Source organism: Balearica regulorum, chromosome 2, assembly GCF_011004875.1.
Source record: "Balearica regulorum gibbericeps isolate bBalReg1 chromosome 2, bBalReg1.pri, whole genome shotgun sequence".
NCBI classification, from domain to species: Eukaryota; Metazoa; Chordata; class Aves; order Gruiformes; family Gruidae; genus Balearica; species Balearica regulorum.
In genome coordinates this window covers 14868869-14891037 of record NC_046185.1, presented here as the reverse complement: position 1 = coordinate 14891037, position 22169 = coordinate 14868869, and the positions used below count along the sequence as shown (strand labels likewise).

The 22169-nt window shown below is 41.0% G+C and overlaps 1 protein-coding gene across 1 annotated transcript in view; it reads right to left on the bottom strand.

The window, feature by feature from the left end:
* The window catches only part of ENPP2 (ectonucleotide pyrophosphatase/phosphodiesterase 2), a 74590-nt gene that overhangs the window by 32325 nt on the left and 20096 nt on the right, over window positions 1-22169 (bottom strand). The window contains 7 exon segments of the mRNA XM_075743434.1: window positions 1230-1285; window positions 10612-10731; window positions 11908-11987; window positions 13093-13190; window positions 14430-14490; window positions 16559-16684; window positions 18800-18955. Of these exon segments, the coding sequence (XP_075599549.1) occupies window positions 1230-1285; window positions 10612-10731; window positions 11908-11987; window positions 13093-13190; window positions 14430-14490; window positions 16559-16684; window positions 18800-18955 (697 nt within the window).

The following is a 22169-nucleotide window of genomic DNA, read 5'->3' as shown; positions in this document are numbered from 1 at the left end:
CAAACAAGGTAGTATCATAAAGCACAATAATAATCTTGGGTATTGCCCAGTTTTGAAATTTTTATTAATTGTGCAATATGAAAAAAATCTATTATTTCACTTAAGTCATTTGTGACTAAGATGTTTTTAACACTTCTGTTTTCCTGAAAGAGTTTGCCTGAAAATTCTCCCAAAGAACATTGTGTCCCATATTAAATAATACAGTTTTAAGGCATATATATTTCATTCATACATAAAGTGGCTGTCTCACTCCCTTACTTTTGGCATTCATATGACATATCCTTGGTTACCTTCCGTAACATTTTATATCCCAAAGCATGCATTGGCCAGGGTGTTTATGGTGACTATGTAGTTTTAGGGCTTAGGAATCACATTAATTTCTTTGTTTTGTAGAGGACCAGACTGGAGCTCTGTCACATAACCATCTCGCAAGCCTACACCTATCATCAGCTTTGTACGTGGTATTTATTATTTATTATTCCCTCCATATGCCATATGATATTTAGAGTAGCAAAGAGCATTATTCCTAACGGAATCACAAAAATTAGGCAAACGCCCTTAGTACTTCAATCTTGACAGTTTGCCCATTTGCTTTGCTCCTGCAATCCTGCCACTACAATGAAATAGAGAGATTGATCCACATGAATTCCTCAGAACTCAGAAATGATCAAAATTCATTCATTTTCAGTTAGGAAGATACGTCTTCGTTGGGACAAGGGAAAATAATTTGGAACCATTAAACAAAAGAATAAACAGCAAAGATCCTCAAGGCTGTCTTTTAGGAAAGGGAAATTGGATATCTTACTCAAAGGTCAGAATGGATGGTAAAATGAATGAGTCAGGCTTTTGAGTCAATTAGGCTGTTGATGTCAGATGACATAAGAGGACAATAAAAGAGTCTTCCACAAACACTCAGAGGACTTGGAAACATTGGTAGCAATACTAAGAGGCAAAACAACACACCGTGAAATGAAAGAAAGTAATTTTTTACATAGTCACACATCTTTTCTTCAGACAACAGCTAAAAATCAGTGTATGAACTTAAAGCAGCAAATTGATGCATTTGCTTTAGTTATCAGAAACATTGCACAAATGAAACAAGGGAGGGTTACACATATGGTCTCCAAGCTACCTAATGCTTAGAGTAAGGAAAATAATTTAAAAAACACTTGCATCAAATTAATTCTGAATTATTAGTTACTAATCTCCAGAAAACAGAAGGCACTTACACAGACCAGAAGAACGTGCCAGCTTTCACCCCTTGCTTGGCTGCAGTAATCCAAATCTAATGAGGAAAATATAAGAGGATTAGAATGTGTTCAGATCTTTAATGACTCTCTGAAATCAAAATAAAATGTTTTCAAGACACATTCTTCTACCCTGAGCCTAGAATGAAAATTGCAGTCTTCAGCCTATGTGCCTAATTCAAACACGTGGAGTGACAAACCTATGCAAATTCTGTAGCAGTGGATCACCCGCTGTGCTGTAGGCTCTCACCCCTAAATCTCTGTGTTATTTTAATGCAAAACATTAGGATTCATGGCCAGGAATGTCTCCAGTATTCCGTTTAATTTTCAAACCCAGCCACTACTCATCTGAGCCTTTTAGTGTTCAAGTTTTGGAGGATTCTAAGGAAAGAACATGGCTTAACATTAATCAGTATCTGCATAAATGCCCCTCTCTCCCCATATTCTACCATCTGTAGCCATCAACAGAAAACGTGTTAAGAAAGAGTACACAAAAAAGGGCACAGATGAGTGAGCAGGGGTATAAAGAAAGCAGGGAGGGACACCTTCTTCCATCGATGTTTAGAAACTTTTTGAGCTCACCCGAAGTGGTGATTGATGGAAATGACGGAAACAATCTCCGTGAATTTTTCAAATCCTTTTTTCAGTCCTTCAAATCTCATATATTTTTCACGCTATAAATCAGTTTGTAGCAGCAAGTTCCACAATGTAGTCACACACCACATGAGTGTATTTTTCTTTTTGTTTGGTTTAAACCTGCCAGTTTCACTGGGGTTGGGGTACTGTTCTCATACTTTGAAAACAGGTTATTAATCCTTTCTCTTCCCACTTCTATACAACATTCAGGATATTCGTCTTTATTTATTCCTCTTCGAGCAAGAGTAGCCTTGGTTTGTTTGATCTTTCTCTAATGAAAGCCACGCGCTACCCCGGTTATCCTCATTACCCTTCTTTCTCTCTCTCTCCCTTCACCCTCTTTTTCTTTTCTGTTCTGTGAATATCTATACTAGGCAAGGGAATGAGAACGACCAAACATCAGAAAGGTCCACAAGGAAAGCAACCAATATGAGTTTGTAGCCCTGCAGAACTAAATTTCTCTTGCAAGGAACTATCCAAATTATCCCAAACCTCATTTCAAAAGTGGTAATGGCTAAAAGGCCAGCATTATGTATGTAACTACATTATCTCTTGCTATTATTTATGCATACTACAATTTATCCATTTCACAAGCAGTTAAGCCAAAACACAGTTCCCTTACTTAATTATTGCAAAATCTTTGGTTTACTTTAAATCAACTTTTTGAAAAGACATTCAAGGCCCCTCTACCTTGCTCAAACAGGCACTTATAAACTGTCATCTGGGCATGCAACATTCCAACACCATGCCTAAATCATTCATGCATCAATCTTAATTTAAATAAATTTGGTACAGTCTGATGAAAGATCATATGCACACTGAGGCTACAGTGAACAGGAATTAAATTTGGATATTGTTATGTTATTTATGGGAAAATTGGTCATCTTTGCCTTTCCAGTGCCCTGGACACACCCTTTATCTTTCATCGTCTACTCTTCCAAATCTTACTGGACTCAATCCAGTTAAATTAAAATCACAGCTATAAAAGATCATTTGTTTTTATTGTATTCTAACTTTTTGGTAATGTATACTCTTTTACAGAGAATACATCCATGGTAACTGTATAGAAATGGTGGTTTACGAAATAAATGCAGCAAGGGCAGGAGCAGAATGGCCACAGATTTGCAGCCCACCCTTTTCTGTTTTCAGGTGCTTCTCCTCAAGAGTCTGATTTCAGGGTTGGTTCATATTAATCTGTGCTCAAGCTGACACCCAATGGAGAGTCCTCCAAAGCATCTCCCCCAGCCTCTGCAGCCCCAGCCTTCCACGAGCACTGAGGTTTGCACAGTTAACGATGACCACAAGATCACATGGCTGCAAAGTAACTCCACCAAAAAAAGAAAAAAAAATGGCTTTGAATTTATATTGGAATTTGGTTTGGAATTTTTGAACAACAGGGATATTGTTTTCAAATGCTTGCAGAATACTAGTCCTGACAGGATGGGTCAGAAGGATGCAGGTGAACAGAAGAGATGAGGAAGTGTGCCTACAATCCACTGATGATGTCACTAAGCCCATTCGCTGCAGTCAGAGGTGTGACTACTATGCAAGGATGCATCCACAAGCTCGTTTGTGTCATATAAATCAGCACAGGGTATATAACTTCAGCCTGGACCCTGTGCCTAACTAAGGCGGGAGCTACTCCATATTCATTAGTGGTTCATGAGCTTCCCAGGTAAAAAAGGCCCACACTTAAAGGAATTACATTTTTCTTTGCGTTGCAGGTTTATTCCTAGAGCAGAGGAAAAGATGTCAAATGCAAATTCAGCATGAGGACTGTCAGCTCCACTGCTGGTATGCTCTTTGGACTTCCTGTACTTGGAAAACCATTGTCCCCACAGAGCTGCAGCAGATTTATTTTTCTTTGAAAGTTTTTGTGTTCCTACAAAGTTTAAATCATTTTGCAGATATCTTTGGGAAGGTACCAACAAACTAAGTCCAGGGAATTCAGTATTTAGAATTTACCATCTGTTAACTCTAGCTTGACTTTCTAGTGCTTTGGCCTGCACAGGTCCAAGTGGTCCAGCCTGCCTGGTTGGCCAAACCAGGCCAGCCAAGTTCCACCCTCAGCAGCTGAAGCTGTCCTGTGCTGCTCCTGACTGTCAGCACTGCTGAAACCACCCGTGACCCTGCGGATTTTAGGCAGCGATTTTAAACATGTGCCAAAAGACACTCTCCCTCTGGCCAAGCAAGTAAAACAGTAGTCATTTTGACAGATGAATAATTAGGCCCTGTGTACATTGCCAAGGTACCCAGCACGCCTGCAAGAAGGTGGTAGCTGGTTTTTTATTCCTGTCCAGCATAGAGCATGCTACATGAGTGCCATGTGAAAACAGCATGAACACCTTTCTGAACAGGGAGTAACACAAGATAGTGGAGATCACTCCTAGTTGCGCACTCCTAAGTGAGCAATAAGGGGAGAGCAGTCCAAAGGCACCAGGACTGGCTTCAGACCTGGCAAAACTGCACCGTCTCTGCTCCCAAGTATTTCACCTGAGGAATGCAGCCATTTACATTGGCATTAACTGTTTGGATGAGGACATGCGTCTGCTGCACTTGAAATAAGCTCAACAGCTAAGACAATGATCTGCTGAAGTCAAAGACCAGCAAATCAAAACGTCCATATCTGACCGCAACATCTGAGAACTGAGTCTGAAAAATAAGAAAATTCAACACTACTCAACATCACACCTAAAGCTGCTACTCATAACAATACATTTGCAGAGAAGCAGCAGTCATCTAGGTGGAAGACTTTCTGTCTGCATTGAACAAGCTTTAAATCAAATTTCCAGGGTGTTTGAGTTGTGACAGTTATGCTGAGTGGTAGCAATCTCTACCAGAGGTGTCCTTTTTTAGCCAGACCCTTTACTGGCTAGGTAAAATTAGACAACAGACTGGAGCAGCTGATAGGACCACATAAGTTTCCTTACTACCCTCAGCTATAGGATAGTAACTCTAACATAAAAGCATGACAAGCTGTTACTGCAGCCTAATCACCAGTGAACATCTCTCACTGTCTTTAAATTAAATTCATTGTCTTTCAAAGCAGACTACAAGCCATGCCTCTTGCAGGCTAACATGAGTCTACGTTGTCAACCAATGTAGGATAGAAAAAAAAAGTTAGTTAATGCCCTCACGACCTTGTCTATCCAAAACAATTGAAATTAAGAAGGGAATAAGGGTTATTGTTCCATTTCCTCTCTGTTGGTTAAAGTCACAGTCTTAAAGTTAATTAATTCTAGATGTTCCAGTACTGAGCATGTAAATGCAATGCGTTATATACGCTCTATGGCTGGTCACATCTGTTCAGGTCACTTATCATAAAGTTTGCTGTGTTAGGCATTGCAAGGTCAGTACCATTTGTGAGCTTATGTAATTTATTTGCCATATGTAAATACGTTGGTTTTAACTGTTAATATGTTAGAATTTTATAGTCAGCTGTTTAACTATGTCAGATGTGCAACTGTGGTTTGCATATGGGACAAGCCTTATTGTATGGCAAGCTATATAAAGGCCAAATTTCTGAATTAATTTGCTAAAGCAGAGAGGAGGGGAATAAATATTTAAAAAAAAATATCAAAGATTAACCAGTCTGTCTTCATACCATGCCACAGGAATTAGAGAGTATCTAACTCTTCCAATGCAGAAAGAAGTGTTAAATTATGGCCCCATAGATACAACTCTAGTACTCTGGCAAATGTCCCAAGAAATAATATACATGATTTTCTAGATGTATATGAAACATATCCTGTAAGTTGAATTACTGTCATTTTTATGTCTTCTGTGTTGAATGACTACAATTCTTCTCTTTTATTTATGGATAAAAATAGACAAGCTAAGCAATAGTTTAGTTGGCAATGCCATATGGAACATGTAAGTCCCAAGTTTTCCCTTCCTCTGACTGCTGGACACGTTTTCACACAGATACTAGATACAGAGTTATTCAAGATAGCTGTTGAATTGTCTTGGAAAATCTGCACGGAAGGTGAAGCACCTCCCTACTTTAAATCTTCCATGAAAAAATAAGAGCCCGTAACTTTGCAAAGGCTGCCCTGCATTTGTTGTGCCATGAAACAAGTGGCAGCAGCACATCTCAGGTCAGGGCTGATGGGAGGGACGACTTTGAAGTCCTGCCCTTGGGCCAAATTGTGCAAGCATGCTCCCACTCACCAACCAGGGAAGGAGATTCGTGTCAGGAGCAGAGGAAGCACGTTCACCCACTGCGGCGGAGAGTTGGTAACGCATTAATGCAAAATCCCTTCCACATCCAGGCAAAGGTGGGAAAGGGGAAATCACAGCATTTCTCAGGTAAAGAAACACGTACAAGATTGGTGCAAGCACGCAGAATTAATACCAGGGTGGTGTCACATGTTACACTCCTGCACCATTTGCAGTTTGTCCCGCCAACAAGGTAAAACATGGAGTAGCCCCTTCCACACTCCTTACTCTTTAGCAGGACACAAATGATCTCAGAGCTTTGACAACTAAGCATTGCCTTCTTGCCCAGACAGAAGATTTTGGTACAAAAATCCTCTTAAATAATTAGACAGACTCAAAGAGCCCTGTTGCTTGTTCATGGCTCAAACTAGACACAAATACTTATAAAAGGACAATTATAGGCATGCCTCCTTCTGTTTCCCCCACCAACCAACCAAGTGATTGCAAAATATGTTCAGGACAAAATGGCACATGACAGCTTTCTGCAGAGCCTGGGCTCCTCAGATGCCAATGCTTGGGCTGACTAGGCAAGAAAATGAAAATAAGAAGTTCTTTCTGTAATCGTTAGATAGTTAAAATCAACAAAATTCCAATTAACATGGAAGCAAAATGGTTTTATCCCAAAGATTGATATAGAATGTGGAATTTCGATGAAATTGGGAATATTCACTTAAGACATGTAGCTATGATGCCTAGTGTCTACAGGCATACCTTGCTGACTGTAAAGACAGCTTCACAACATCCTGTCACTGATCTAGGAACGCCATGGCCCTTTTTAAGAATTATCTCAGCATCTCAAGCTGGGCCCTTTTTGCGGGTTGCATTCTCTTTAAGAGGTTAATGATGAAAAGAAAGCTTCACACATGGTGCCCTAAACAACCTTTAATACTTTTAGAGAGGCATCTTTGGAGCCAAACTCAGATCCAAGCTAGGTTACCTCCTGAAGGACCCTCTCTGTCCCCATTAACCACAGACCGGCAGTTTTATACCCATCATCTTCTGACCTTGGGGAGGCCAATGGATTATTTCTAAGGATCATGAAAGATCACTTTAAAAAAAACCCTATGTATTGTCTGTAGTGTAAGGTTAAGCTCACTACATCAAATCAAGAGATGGAAAACTACTGCTTAACAGAAGCCAAAGGCAGCTGTGGCCTAATGTAGTGCTTAAAGTTACTTGGGATGAAAACAGAGTCTCAGTGTCATGAAAAATGAGCGGTAAACTTAGTTTCCCCCTTGGGAGCATGGGCCCTGATGCTCACCATTTCTGTGAGATGCTGTAGCAATAGGAGGAGTGGTTTTTGCGGCTGTTTCCTATCAAATACTTTTGTTTTGAAAACAAGGCATTTTAAGCTTGTATAATAAATCAAGGCTGTATACTAAATCAGAAGACTGGATTTCAGGAAGTCCCACAATCAGCTAGAGCACCTCGAAACACTTCCAAGCTACCTTCTCCCCCCTTCTCCTTTTCCTAATGCTCTTAAAATTAATTTCTCATAATTCCTAGTGTAGAAACATTAAGCTACTCATCTGCCAAATCCCACTGATGTCCATGGTAATCTGGCTGTTTCCTAGCAAGATGCTGAGTATTAGAAGAACTAATAATAATTTAAAAAAAAAAACCAACACAACAAATACACCACCAACCCCCCCTCCCCCCCCCCCCCATTTTAACAAAGCCATATACAATATGCCAGTTTCCAGGACCAAGGAAGTATTTCAGAACTTATCAACATTAAATTATATTCTCTTCTAGGCAGTTTTAGCCATAATATGAGGCGGGGGGTCCCAGACCCTTTTTCTGCCTTCCTGGGCAGAAAAATATTAATTCCCAATTCTGAGCAAACCAAGTACCACTCTGAAGTTGTTCGAGTACTCCAGTTTGAGACCCAAGACCTAAAAAGAACCAGATGAATATATGATATGACAGAGAAGATTTCTGTGGTATGCAGACTGTGTTTCCCTTCCTCCTCCCTTAATTTTACTATCTTGTCTCCCAATACCCAGCTATTTTTGGCAGTCTGTATCAATGCAATATTTAGAGAAAATTATAAAATGCATTAGAAAGAGACCACATCTAATCCATATCTAGATGGAGATAATTTTTTCTCATATCAAAATCTGCAATTCTCTTATCAAATGTGCAATTCTTCCACATGCAAAGAAAGTGTCATTTATATCATATTTCTGCAAGAGATCTTCCACCTCCTTACCCAGCCACTATGGCCACTCTATCAGGTTTGCAAACTTACAGGTTTCCCTCATATTAAGCGTGTGGGGGTTGAATTATAGCCCATCCTCTATGCATTTTTTTTTTTTTTCAAATTCTCCAAAGACATCTCCAGTTTATTACATTATTTGTGTGTTTTTCCTTTTTAACACTTCTTCAGATCAGCTGGCTTATTTTATCATCCTTACTCGTGTATGCAACACACACCCCTCTCCTATGAGGATTTCATCCAGTGTACGGTCATCCACTGTTGTGTAACTTTCTTGAACACTTCTCAGCTGATATTTTTCATGATCCTTATTTACAATCCAGAAAAACTTTTATTCTCTGAAGCAGCATATGTGTTGCTAATGGATGGGTGTGGGAATTACCAATATTCCCCACTCAACACAGCAGGTGATGAAGTATTTATAGACTTACATTGTACTTTAAAAATATCGTAGTCTAAAAATGGAGATATTTGTACAGTCCCCAGTAGTTAGTTCCCCACTAACTCCTATCTAATTGTGATTAAGGTAAGATGCACAATTAAATTTGCAATGCATAATTAAATTACAGCTGCTTAACAAGTTGTCACCCAGCAGTTGAGCCACAATATTGTGTATGAGCTCGATGCTTGACTGCAGCAGGCACAGTTTGTTAGCTGTCTGGCTGTAGCTGAGATGGAGGAAGAGGTTACCCGCTGCCGCCCTGTCAGTGCTCCTAGTTTTGATCCTGCTTCTTTGCTCACATTTAGGAGGATAATAGCTAGGCACGTTCCTCACCCTCTCCTCTCCACACATCCCCCACTAAAAGCTAACCCGGGCCATAGCTGGGCAAGGGAGTGACTACACTCAGTGTGATGCTGACAAATTTTACAAGAGCATAAATACCTCATTCTGGCACAGCTACAGCCAGACACATCTGCCTGTCGCACATCTGCCTGCAGCTCTAAATTGTCTTGTCTCACATTTGTTGCGGACTAAAACCACATGCAGACAAATAACACACACATTTGCAAAGCCTAAAACCATCTGAGTAACTTCCTTTAGTCTCTTGAGATATTTCTGTCTTAAGAGATTTGGGGGATGACACTGATCAATTTAGCAAACAACTTAGCAATGACAGATTATAACGTCATGGAATCCTAGAATGGTTTGGGTTGGAAGGGACCGTAAAGATCATCTAGTTCCAACCCCCCCTGCTGCGGGCAGGGACACCCTCCACTAGACCACGTTGCCCAAAGCCCCATCCAACCTGGCCTTGGACACTTCCAGGGAGGGGGCATCCACAGCTTCTGTGGGCAACCTGTTCCAGTGCCTCACCACCCTCACAGGGAACAATTTTTTCCTAATATCTAATCTAAATCTACCCTCCTTCAGCCTAAGGCCATTACCCCTAGTCCTATCACTCCATGCCCTTGTAAACAGTGTTCCCAAACCCCTTCTGATCTCCCCATCTCTATCACACCATTCTTTGTGGGGTTAACTGGTTAGGGAGCTTTTAAACTATAGTTCCCTAAGCAATAAGTGCAATGAAATGTGAATGGATGTTGGCTGCTTGCACATAAAACTCATTGATTTAATTTAAACCCACTTTTGTTGGCAAAAGAAGCCACCACAGATTGCACTAATAGGGGAAAGCGCAGTAGAAGCAAGGGGACTTTCTTAGCTATAGTAAAGCAGAATACTTTGAAGGACACCATTTCCTCGCCCAGAATAGAAATGCAGAGCTAGAGAAACCACCGAGTCCAATGCTAATCTAAGAGAGAGGACCTAGTTCAGCCACTGCTGCTGTGCTCGAGGCAGAAATTAATTCACAAACTTCTACAGCCTCTGCAGCAAGTCAGGTAACAGCGATCACTTGTGGACTTCACAAATGATAATTATGAAGTTTTGCCATGCTACGCTGACAGAACATTAATACTAAAGCTGCCACAAGAACATTACTGGGACGAAAACCTGAGAAACCCATAATGAAAAGGAAACATTATGCCACAGTGACAAAAATATAGTAATTCGTGCTATACTGCTGCCTAAAGTGAGGTTTTTCCCTAGCCACATCTAATTTATACTTATCAACGCAAGCACCTTTCCATAATCAATGGCTTTATTATTCTGAAAAGCAAAAGCTAATTCAAAATGTTACATTAAATTGATAGACACAGGGCCAGCCAGGAGGGAGGGGGCAGATTAGGTACAAATTGTTCACAGATGTATTTTTTTAATTATTATTATTGGCTATGTTCCACAGCACAGGGGGAGGGGAAGGAGGAGGGAGAAGGAGGGAATCTGAAACTTACTGGTTGACCTCCCCACCATCTGTGATTGAATTTCTCTCGCCCTCGAAGACTGAAGCTGGCATCAAACACTGGGTCATACATCGAATTGCCAACGATTCCATGCGATTCAGGATAGAGTCCCTTTGTGCAGAAGTGGATTAATTAGTACAACCCTAATGCACACAAATCCAGTTCCTCATAGCTATCTGCAAATACCACTAAATGGTTTTAAAACAGGTATCTTTGTAACTGCACAGCAGAAAAGGTTTTAACTTTAAGATAAGCACATTTAAAACAGGCTGTAGTAATGAAAGCAGTAGGAGATGATTGAATTGTGCTAAAAAGCACAAAAACTCCTGTTACCCGATACTTTATTTTCACATTGGTTAAAAGTTAGTGTGAGGCCATCTAAAGTAAGCAAAAATTTATGAAAAGAAGATTGATTTGAACTTTCAGTTCCTCTTCATGAATTCCCTTACTGGAAACAGTAATTCATTCTCTAGTTGCAAGAGTAACACTTTGCATTTCCATTTTATAATGTTTTATCTTCACCAGAGATAAGAGTTTTTTCCAAGAAAAAAAACAAGACAAGTCACCCGAAGCCATGGCTTTATATCACAATTTCTCCAGCGGTAAAGCCATTTAAGGGGTTTCTCTTGACCCTCTCCCATCCCCAGCTATTCATTTCTCCATCCCTTCCTTTCTCTTCCCATTTAACATTTGTGCAGAGGCTGCAGGAAAAAAGGGGGAAAAAATGCAGCAGCAGGTAGGAAGTCCCTTAGCCCAGCTTTGGGAGCACTCTCACTGTCACACAGGAGTGTTGGCACCCCAGGGTGGGGACAGCCTGGCCACCAGCTGTGCCACCAAAGTGCAGAAGTGATGGTTCATTTTACTGCAGGGCCAAGGCAGCATCCAGACAGGCTCAGCAGCTGGAAATTTTTAAGTCGGCTGCTAAGTCAGCCCCACTAACTTCAACTACTCGAATGAAGGAACAACTGCTGGTTGTATCCTGGGGAGATTTCAGAGTGGATTTTTTCCCCTAGAGAAACTGTGACTTACACAGCAGTACAAATAACTGCAGAAGCAGGCATAAGAAAACACAGGAAAGCTGTAACACAGTGTGTAATGGTGAGATACCATTAATCTCAGAACTTCAAAATACTGAAGAAAATACTTCACATAACTGAAGGCCAAAAAGGATGGACAGCGAAGCAGTTTTATTAAAATAAAAAAAAAAAAATAGTCCTGCTTCCCACAACCCACATTTCTACTGCAATACAACATTTTATCATCAAAAAGTCCTTCCCAGGGACTTACAGTAGCAAGGGTGTACAAGTTGGGGAAGGTTTTTGTCGGGTAGACAGGTCTCATGTAAGGAGAATGTGTTCCACAAGATCCTGAAAAATCAATAGGGAAAGCAAACATTAGGAAGTGAAGCTCTCAGACATGGAAAACAAAGCCAAAGGAAGTCATTTGCTGTGACACAAAATACTGCAGAAACTGGTTAAATTTTAACCAATTTAAATGAACATTTTGCTGCTTAACACTGGCAGGTCTTACCACGAGATAGTAGTAAATCCACTCACACACTCTTTGTACTTCATAATAAACAACTGAAGTAATGCAGCCAGAGGACTACAGAACCAGCTACATTTCCACAGACTGTTTTTCTTTCTGAGCTAGCCTCCTTCCAGAGTCATTGGAAGTATCTTGCTAAGTAAAACAACACGAGAAAACACAGGCTAATTTTAAGCGACAAGTATAGTAAAGCTGCAGGTTCACAATGGGTTTTGGCCGCAGCTCCCCAGATGGCTACACAAATATGAGGTCCAGCACACACACACACGGGCGGAAAAACCAAATAAACCAAACACCTTTCAAGAGTATGGGCACACACACAAACTACCATGCTATACTAAGAAGCTCAAATATGCGTTGCGTCCAGTGCTCCACAAACCCAGGTGGATGCCCACTCCCCCAGAGGTGAGTGGCAGGGCTGCTCATCGCTGGGCCATGTCCCCAGCCAGTTATCACACATTCACTGCAGCTCCTGCACCCACTTACCCACATGGCCAACATTTCTACTTGATTAAGTAGAAAATTTTGTGGGCGCTTCCCAACTAGCCTCTAAGAGTGCACAATATGTATCATGTTCTGAAGATGCCTTTCTTTGCTGACAAATCCATATGAAGGTGACCGATTCTGAGCAGCGTTCCCCAAAGCAGCAGCTCTCTCCCCATACTCTGATTGCCACACACTGCTTTAGCCAGGGTGCTACCAAGCCATCAGTTGATACCATCTAAACCAAAGGGGGCTTCTGCCATTTCACTTTCATGGAAAAAGACTGTCTTTGCAGACCTTTCAAGTCAGAGGAGCCCTGCGTTCGGTGCAGCCCTTCTACCCACTGGCTCCACGCTGACTTCTGCTGCTCAAGGAACAATGAAAACAACTGAGCTGCAAGAGATTGTCCTTCATTTATTGTAAGAAAACAGATCTACTCACTCAGTTTTTCAATATTGGGCATGACCTTGTTCCCTTTCTTCATATATGATGCACGGAAACCATCAACAGAGAAGATGATCAAAGGAGGACGAACAAAGCTAAAAGCAAAAGCAGCAGGAGTGTAAGGCAGCATTTCAAAATGATTTTTTTTTTTTTTCCATTGGCTCACTGAGATTCCAGAGAATCTTAAGTACAGTTAGCGCATATAGGTCTCTAATTTTTTTTTGCTTGCTTTAATAGATCATCACAAACTGATAATCTTCACACTTAGTAACATCCAGCATTTGCTCACAGGCAGTGAAAGGGCTGAGCTCCAACATAAAAGACATCTTCCCTGAGCAGCTAAAAGCATACGGCCCAAAAAGGCAAGTACTTATAGAAGAAGATGGAGAAGGAGAAAAAATAGTATGCATGAGTACCCACCCTAGCTTACAATCTGTAGTTAAAAACCACATGTCTCTGACAGCTGGTCTTCTCTCTTCACAAACAAAAGTCCATGTGGCATTTTGAGTGAGCTCTGTGAGGCAGAGCTCATTCTCACATACTAAAGATGACAGTATGGCATGTTATTTTATTACAATTTTATTTACTACTACTACTGGAAGTTGACCCTAAGCTGAGAGAAATGTGTCCTGGATGGACACACCTGGTCTTTTAGTCACCTGCTGCAGGGGTAAGCAGCCATCACTGTCACCAGGAGAAGCAGGGGCTCCTATCTCCTCCAAACTATCCTCCTAATAGCACAGACTGAGCTGCAACCCAATGCAGCACCTGAGCAGACGCTTACCTTTAAGGATAATAGCAAGCCAACTGGTTTCAAAAGTGCTTACTTTCTCCATGTTATTCATGTGCTCAAACACCTCAATAGGTCAAGCCTGTATCCCACTGCCATTTAGAAATCCTTTCATTTAGGAAGATAACACTAAAAGTACAAAATTCAATTTAAAAAAAATGGCCTGAGCTATGTTCACGTATGGCTCAACCTGAATTTTATTGAAATCAGAAAAACCTAAACCTTTCCGCTGGCTTCAAGGGAGTTTGGTTACCTTCCCTATGCAGGTAAGCGAAGCAGATAAACCCATCAGCAGGTGATCAAAGACCAAGAGTTCAAGCCCACATATTATACACCACTACTCATCCAGCAGCTCAAAGGCAAATGTGTTACAATACTATCAACCTAAGAGTACAAATGAGGAAGCACAGGAAGCATCCAACCCACAGCCATTTAGGCTGCGGGACAGGGCCAGTTTAGAAATGCGGTGTCTAGAGGTCCAGGGCAGTGCAGGGACCATTGGCCTTGCTGCATCTGACTTTGCAGTTGTGTGCAAAACACTTACCCAGCTGGACATTCAGGAGCCTTTATCTCTTCACAGTCATCATCCACCCAGTGGGTTTCTCCTACCAGAAAAGTCACATTGAAGTTTAAAAAAAAAAAAACAACAAAAAAACCCGAAAAAAACCCCAAACTGTGGACACAGCTACGGGTTTCACAGAATATGTCAACAAAAAATAAAGTCTAGTTCCAGTTAATGGACTGTCTTGTCATACTTCCATGAACAACGAGCAGGTCTTTTCACAAAGCTGAACAGATTACCTGGTCATACTCCATTCAACAAGAATATCCAAACTAGCACTCCTAGAAGTAGCTGTTAAAACTGGAGTTAAAAGTGTTCTTTTGACCTCAGGAGACAGTGGTAATACTTCAGGCACAGTGGTAATTTATTTTAATTTTTTTATTTTCGATCTGTCAAAACAGGTAATGCTGCTTCTGGCTGTGAATTCCCACCCTCCTCCCCAGCAGCTCTGATGTCTCCATGAGCTGATTCAGCTGGCTAAAGACACAAAACAAAATTCATCCTGGGGAAGAAAAACAACCCTAAATAGTTTCCAGCTGGTTTAGATAGCTGATCAGCTCATGGATCAGGTGAGACTCAGACACAGCTAAAAAAAGCATTAATACTCTTTCAGACCTAGATTAGTTAAAATTACTTTATATAATGAACTATTTTCTTAAAGTTTTCACTGCTGAATGCTGACAGTGGCTCATGACTTGCACTTTCACAGGTCAAGTGAAAAACAAATTATTAGCTAATGAGGCTCACTTCCTGAACCTGGCACTATTAAAGGAACTGCAGTTCAATTAAAAGAACAAAACAAAAAGCACCATAGAAAAGATCTGCAGGAAATGTGTTCTGCAGCAATTCCAACTGACCATGACAGGAGGTGGAGGGACAATTTCCAAGGGAAAAAAAAAAATAAATAAACAAACCCAACACACTATCCTCAGATAGGCAAAGGCATGAATAAAGAGGAAACACTGTTCTCACATAAGGCTTACTCCTGTCAGAGTGCCAGGGTCATTGAGATCATTTGTTATTAACCAATTAAACAAAGATTATGGACATTAAAGCTGGAGACATGTAAATTCCTCTGTCTTGACCCTTGTAAGAGGGAGCTCACAAAAAAGGCAGGAACTGAAAACCGTATCAGTATTTAAGTGGTCTCAGCCTTGGGCTTCCTTGGGAAGGGAAAGAACATAATTTATGGGGGCTTGCTGGAAGATATGTATTTCATTTGGATTCCCAACAGCAAAACTCAAGTAAAGAAAGTATGGATCTGAACTATTATAATTTTCTGAACATGTGAAGTTGGCCAAAATGGTGTGGAAGAAAAAAATTCAAACTGTAACTCTCCTACCACTAAAGCTAATGAATGAAAAAACTAAGAACTAGCTGAGATACAAAAGTGAAAACCTGTAAAGCTCATTACCAAGGATCAGAAGACCTGCTTCGAATGGGAGACACATTACACAAGGCAGGACATGCTCCAGGAGATTGGGGTAGAGCATGAAAATTAAGCCTTCACAGCCCATCCACCCACCAACCAGTGCAGGCCATACTGCAGCGATGGTGTGTCTAGAAGGTGGCATGGTCATCCCCAATGTGTCATCTGAAGCCAGTGCCACCCATCTGCAAAATACAGGCCTTGTATTCTAGCAACCCCTCTCCTACAAGAAACAAAGCCTACAGGTGTTAGGCCAAGTAGTTTGAGGAGGAGCTTTTGTGGTGGGGGTGAGGAGAGCTCTTTGAGATGGAGATAAAATATCTAGGAATGCTCCATTCTTTTTGAGACCATCAGATCCCTGCTTTCCCTGTGATGCAGACAAATGCATCTGAACACTGTTGTGTTTTGCTTTAAACTCTTCTTCATCCACCCACACCTCTTCTCTTTCTATCAGTATATCTACAGGCAAAGACAGCATCCTTCTATTATCAACAAATTAGAAGTATTCACCTCTGCTAGTGCCCAGAAAATTACACATGTAATTCCCCATTCTTCCCCCCTCCTCCCAAAAAATCAGAACTAAACAAGGAGAGGGTTCCTTCTTTAGAAGAAAATTCTATACCCACAGGGCTGTCTTCTATCAGTTTTGGAAAGATAAGAGGTAGAAAGACCAAAGTCATACCTTTGCAAATGACTTGGTAATTAGTACAACAATCTCCTCTACTTAAGCAGTCTTCAGAGCAGTGACAAGCATTGTCATCATTCCTGGTTTCTCCACAGCGATCTTTGGTACATTCCCAGCCCCGAGCTAAAATATTCACAAGGTAAGCAAGAATGAGAGATTATAATCAAAACAAAAAGTACTCACTCAAGCAATAATGACAACACTTTAGTCGTTAAAGTTGGATGTAAAGTTTATGGCCCCATTTTAGTGATTTCAAGACCTCTGAAGTAGGCAAGTCAATCAGAAACAAAAAGAACCCTTGTGTCCTGCAGGTGCAAGAGAGCTTCTCTACCCACACACAAGTGTTTCTGCTATGCTCAGGTGTTGTACTCCAGGCTTTGTGCAACCTGAATGCCAGAAAAAGTGTGGAAAGGAGAAGACAAGAAAGGATCTTGAAAGATAAGTGGTGGAGCCTGGAGCACAAACTAAGAATTCTGGTGTTTCTTGGGTAATCCGTTCTTTTTCTTCCCTAGTTCAATCCATGGGAAATAAAATTGAAAAGAGACTATGTAGATACAATTTGATACTTTACTCCCACCAGTTCCTCACCCATACTGGGAGACTCAGCACCAACTGCAAAGTTATGAGAACAGCAGCTGCTCTTCAGGGAAAAGCATGACATGGCTGCTGTAAAACACTTCAGCTCTCCACATCTTGAGAATGAAGTTTAGGATCTGCCTGTCTAACTTAGGCAAGGGCAGTACATTGCTACACTTTGGAATAGAACTTAAGGATGTAAGCATATGGTTTCCCACGTCCTGGCCCAACCAAGAAGAATCTTTAAAAGTCACTTTAGACAACATGCACCCAGTAAAAAACACACCACATCAGAGCAATGTCTTTTACCCCCTTTTCTCCTTCATTTGGGGCTTTTTTTCTATAAATAAGTAGTATTTACAGATTGTGTATGTAGTAATTGCCTTAATAAATGCCTATGGGAGTATATGACAATTCACACAACAGTCCCAAGGGCTCTGCAGGTACCCATGCATGTATGTAGACATGGTGCACTGCGGACAGGAGGCTGAGGAACTGAAAATCTGCCCTTTGGTAGCAAACATCTTGTATTGTGCTGACAGTCTTCAAAAAAAAAGAGCCTCTCGTTCTGCAGTCATTTACACCAGGGGCAAAACAGCATCAGGCTAAAATTCAGACATTTTTGGCCTGGAACTAAAGTAGTTTTTCATACCAGATTAGCTCGCCATTTTTTGGTACCAAGCTATTGAAATGATATCATTATAAACAGAACTGAGGAAGTCGGGACTCCTAAGCATGGCACATCCATGGGCAATGATATTTTTAATCACTAGACTTCTCTTCTGGCTGCATAGGAAGTGTAATTCTTTGATAAAACAAGAAAATGTTTAATGTCAAAAGCAGAAGGCACCTGCGTCAACTCTGACCACTATGCAAACACTCAAGGAGATGGGCACAACTAATAATTTAAATGCACTATGCTAAGAAGTAAAACATAACTCATGGCCCTCTTTGAAGTTTTCCTTGCCTATGACTCATGAAAAAAACAATAAGAAAATGAACCCAGTGCTGTATTTCCATTCCCCAGGGTTCAATGAATTGAAGTCGAACGTTTACCAGTGTGTTATATTCATCCTGACATCTGGAAGTTGGAGTCTGGGGCAAGGGTAACGAGCCCAGCCTGTCACCTGCAGCTCACTCCGAAAGGACCCACACGGCTTCAATGCTCCCAGCTTCAGGGGCGCTTTCACGAGTAACCACAATGCACAGTCCACAAGCAAGCATGAATTGCTCCAATATTAAGTTATAGCTTGGGAGAAAAAAAAAAGGATGGCTGACATGGAATGATCAACTTCCAGCCTTTACCATGGCTCTTTTCATTGTAACCTGGAGGTCAAACTGGGGCCTGAACATGTGTTATTGCTCTTAATTGAGTATCAGAAGATCTACTTTTCATGTAGTATGAATAGTACCCTGCTTTTTCTGCCCTGGAAACCATGGCTGAAGCCCAGCAGTGAGGAGTGATAGGTGCACATCCCTACTGGTCCTTGCAAAGAAACATGGGCTGCATTTTGGGCTGACCCAAGCCTGCTTGGCAAGGTGAGGTGCGGAGGAGATGCAGGTTATGGCAGGGAGCGCTGGTTTATCATGGCAGGTTCTGACCGCTGGCATAAGCCAGGCATCAGCAGTGCCTGGCGGTGCAGGACAGGAGACCCATCGTACCTGTCTTTAAGCACAGCTCATCAAAGTCGAAGCAGCAGCTGTTGTAGCTCTTGCACAGGTTGTCACAGCGGCAGCCAGGAGGCTCTGCCTCTTGAAGTTCAAAGCATCTGTTTTTGCAGGAGCCAGAGGTACTGATCCAGGGGGAATCTGACAGGACTGTGTGGAACAAGAAACAGGGCAACATCTGTCAGGCCAGCAGTGATGGGACGAGGGGTTCAGTGCCGAGCCACTCAGATGAGCAAAACCTCGGCTGCCTGCTATGGGGAAGGGAGCAGGGAGAGGAGAAGGGTTGCTTGAAGAAGCAAAACCAAAAAAGAACAAATTCCAAAAAGGTTGCTCTTTTTAGGGATTAAAAAAAAAAAAAAAAAAAAAAAAGGAGGGGAAAAGAAAGGAGGAAGCAGCATGCTGTGATAATGTCCTGAAAAGAAACAGTCCTGGCTTTACCTCTGTAACAATCAAGAGATCATTAGCAGAAATGTATTGAAGTCTCCACGGCCCCATTCCAGGAGCTGCAGCTATTCCTCAGAAGCAGGCCTTTGTTTTCAGAAACCAAGTGACATTTTCACGGCTGGCTGGGCAGTTTGCATAGGAAAGGACTGCAATTAATCTACACGCAGTCAGCAGGACTTGGTTTGCTATACTGGAAGGCGCCAAATCAATGTCAAGCATGAAAGAAAACTATAAGATGCTCTGTAAATTAATGGAGAGACAAAGCAAGGCTTTTTGGTGGGCTTCTGCAGAGCATTAAATTATAAAAACTTAAAAAAAACCCAAAGTATGTAAGAAATCAATATATTTGATGTGTATAACTAAATGCAGGACTGCCAGCCGGAAAACCATGAATAATGTATTAGACTTCAATAATCTATTTATTAGTAAGAGCCCTTACTGTCAAAGCTGATATGTACTTCTCTGCTCTTTTCTCAAAACTTGCTATTTTATACACTTTATATATTTTATAGATTTTGCCTATAAGAGAATCTTACATAGCAGCTTATATGAAGCAGGAAAGTTGTGTCCTACTCTCCAGGGTTAATCATATTTTATGAAATAAAATAACGAATGTATGTTATTCTTTAAAAACAGAGGTGTTCCAAGGAAAATTTCACAATGCCTTTTGTTCCTTGAGAGACCTATTAAAATTAAGTCTTTGAAATTGTCTTGCAGTTTGTTTTCTTTTAGGCCACGGTTTGGTTTTGGTTTTGGCAAACCTCACCATGATTAGCAGTATGATTTTAAGAGGACTGATGCAATGGCACTTTCGGGAAACAGTTGCTCTGATCTCTTCTTATAGATTTTTCCCCTACCCTTTCACATAGCTGAAAGTTTAGTTTCCACATAAACTGAGGGAGAATCTCGTCCCAAAGGAGATGGCATTATCCCAACACTGTGAGAATCAATGGAAAAGATGAAGGGGGAGTTTGGAGGTGACGTTGTAGGAGCTGATGTCCCACCAGCTCCCATTCCCAGCACAACTGCTCCACCGTTTCCCTGGGAGTGGCACTGGCACTGGTTGGACACCAGCATAAGCCACTTCAGGGAGCAAACCTGGCAGCAAATCAACCCTACAGCAAGATAATGGGTAAGAAAACCAAACCTACCCTGGTTGCAGTCATGGAGCATGGCAGTGGCAAGGCACATTCATACCACTGCTGGAAAAGGTAGTAGTAGACAACTATGTCTCTCTCTGCTTTTGTGTCTCTTTCAATCAAGTCAGTAATGATCAAAGCAAGTAACATCGTACGCACAATGAAGTTTCACCCTATAGGTACATACCCTGCAAAGATGCTCTTAATGAGCCATCAATATTTTGGCCATTTGGAGTTCCAAGGAGCTAAAGGTTGTGTATCTATGCTGGCAACACACAGATCAGTATTTTCTTTACTCACATAAACAGGCCATAAAACTATGTTAGAAATTAATGACATGTGAATTGTTTCAAAGCATGCTAACAGATTTTCAGAGATATGAAGTCTTTTTCATTATTCTTCACGACAGCTACTTCCTGCCAAGTGCTTCTGAAAATCTGTTACTAAAGAATATTTCCATGTTATTTAACCTCTTCTACTACTTTCCTTTTTGGAAGCCAGGTATATATAATCATAGATCCAGTAAGCTGCAAATCAAAGGTATTATGGACTCAAAGGTATTACATACCAGCTTATACTATATATCCCTTACACTGGCATTCCCCTCTTCATTTCAAAGGGATGAGAGGGAGATCATTTCAGAAGGTCAAAAACCACATGCCAACATGCGTTTAGGAAAGAGAAGGTGTAAATCTGACTACAGATTACATAAGTGACAGAGTCAACTGCAGTTCAAGGAATGTCTAGCTGTTGCAAAGAGCAGCTCATTTATCAGGAAACCACTGGAACAAATTGCCCACAGAGGCTTCACAATCTCTGATCTTGGAGATTTTGAAGAACAGGTTAAACCAAGATCTGTCAGGAGCACTTCAGTAATAACTGACCGTGTCTCGGGATATAGAGATCATCTACATAGCTGATCAAGGTCCCCTCTAGCTCCATCTTCTGTAACTGTGAGTAGGGTTTCCAGTTCACGTAAGAAAGGTTTAACCCATCTACTTTGTCTCTTATTTTTTCACATCTCTTGACAACTACTTCATTACTAATGTGACAAATTATCCCAAATTCAAGTCACATCTCCTGAGCCAATGTAGGACACTTTCCATATAGCAACATGAAAGAGGACTTGGTTTAATTCCTCTGATCTCTGAATACATTAAGATCGTTCCTTTGTTTATCATGCTTGACCTTGCCTTTGCAGCCAGACCACAATTTTCAGGTCGTGCACAATGCCATAGCATGGGTACTGGTGCATGCAGAATAGTTTGAAAATATATCATCAGGAGCTCCATCTCTGGTGAGCATTTTCAAATTAACAGAAGCCCCTGTACAGAACAAACTCCGACAATTTCAAAATCCTTTTCAAAATTCCTGCATCCCGCCATAGCTCCTGCAATCAAACCATGCAGCAGGCAGAGGGACCTCAACATGAAGATCCTCCCCTCCTTATTTAACACATAAAACTTTTCACAGCCTTTTCCATGTATTCTTTTTTTTTTTTTTCCCCCGACTAAACTCAAAACAACCATCTAAAGATTGTCTCTTACGTCATAAGTTAGAGAGAGAAGTTACATAGGGCAATAGTGCCTTCCTGATTCAGTCCATGTGGGTTGCTACATTTCCACTGTAAAAGTGTTATATTTACCTTGGAAAGTGCCATATCAAACTATTTGCTCTGATTCTATCTGATTACAATATTTAAAAAAAAAATCAAATTCATTTACTTCCAGTAGTATTTCAATCATAGGACTACACAATATAGACATGTTCACACAGTCATT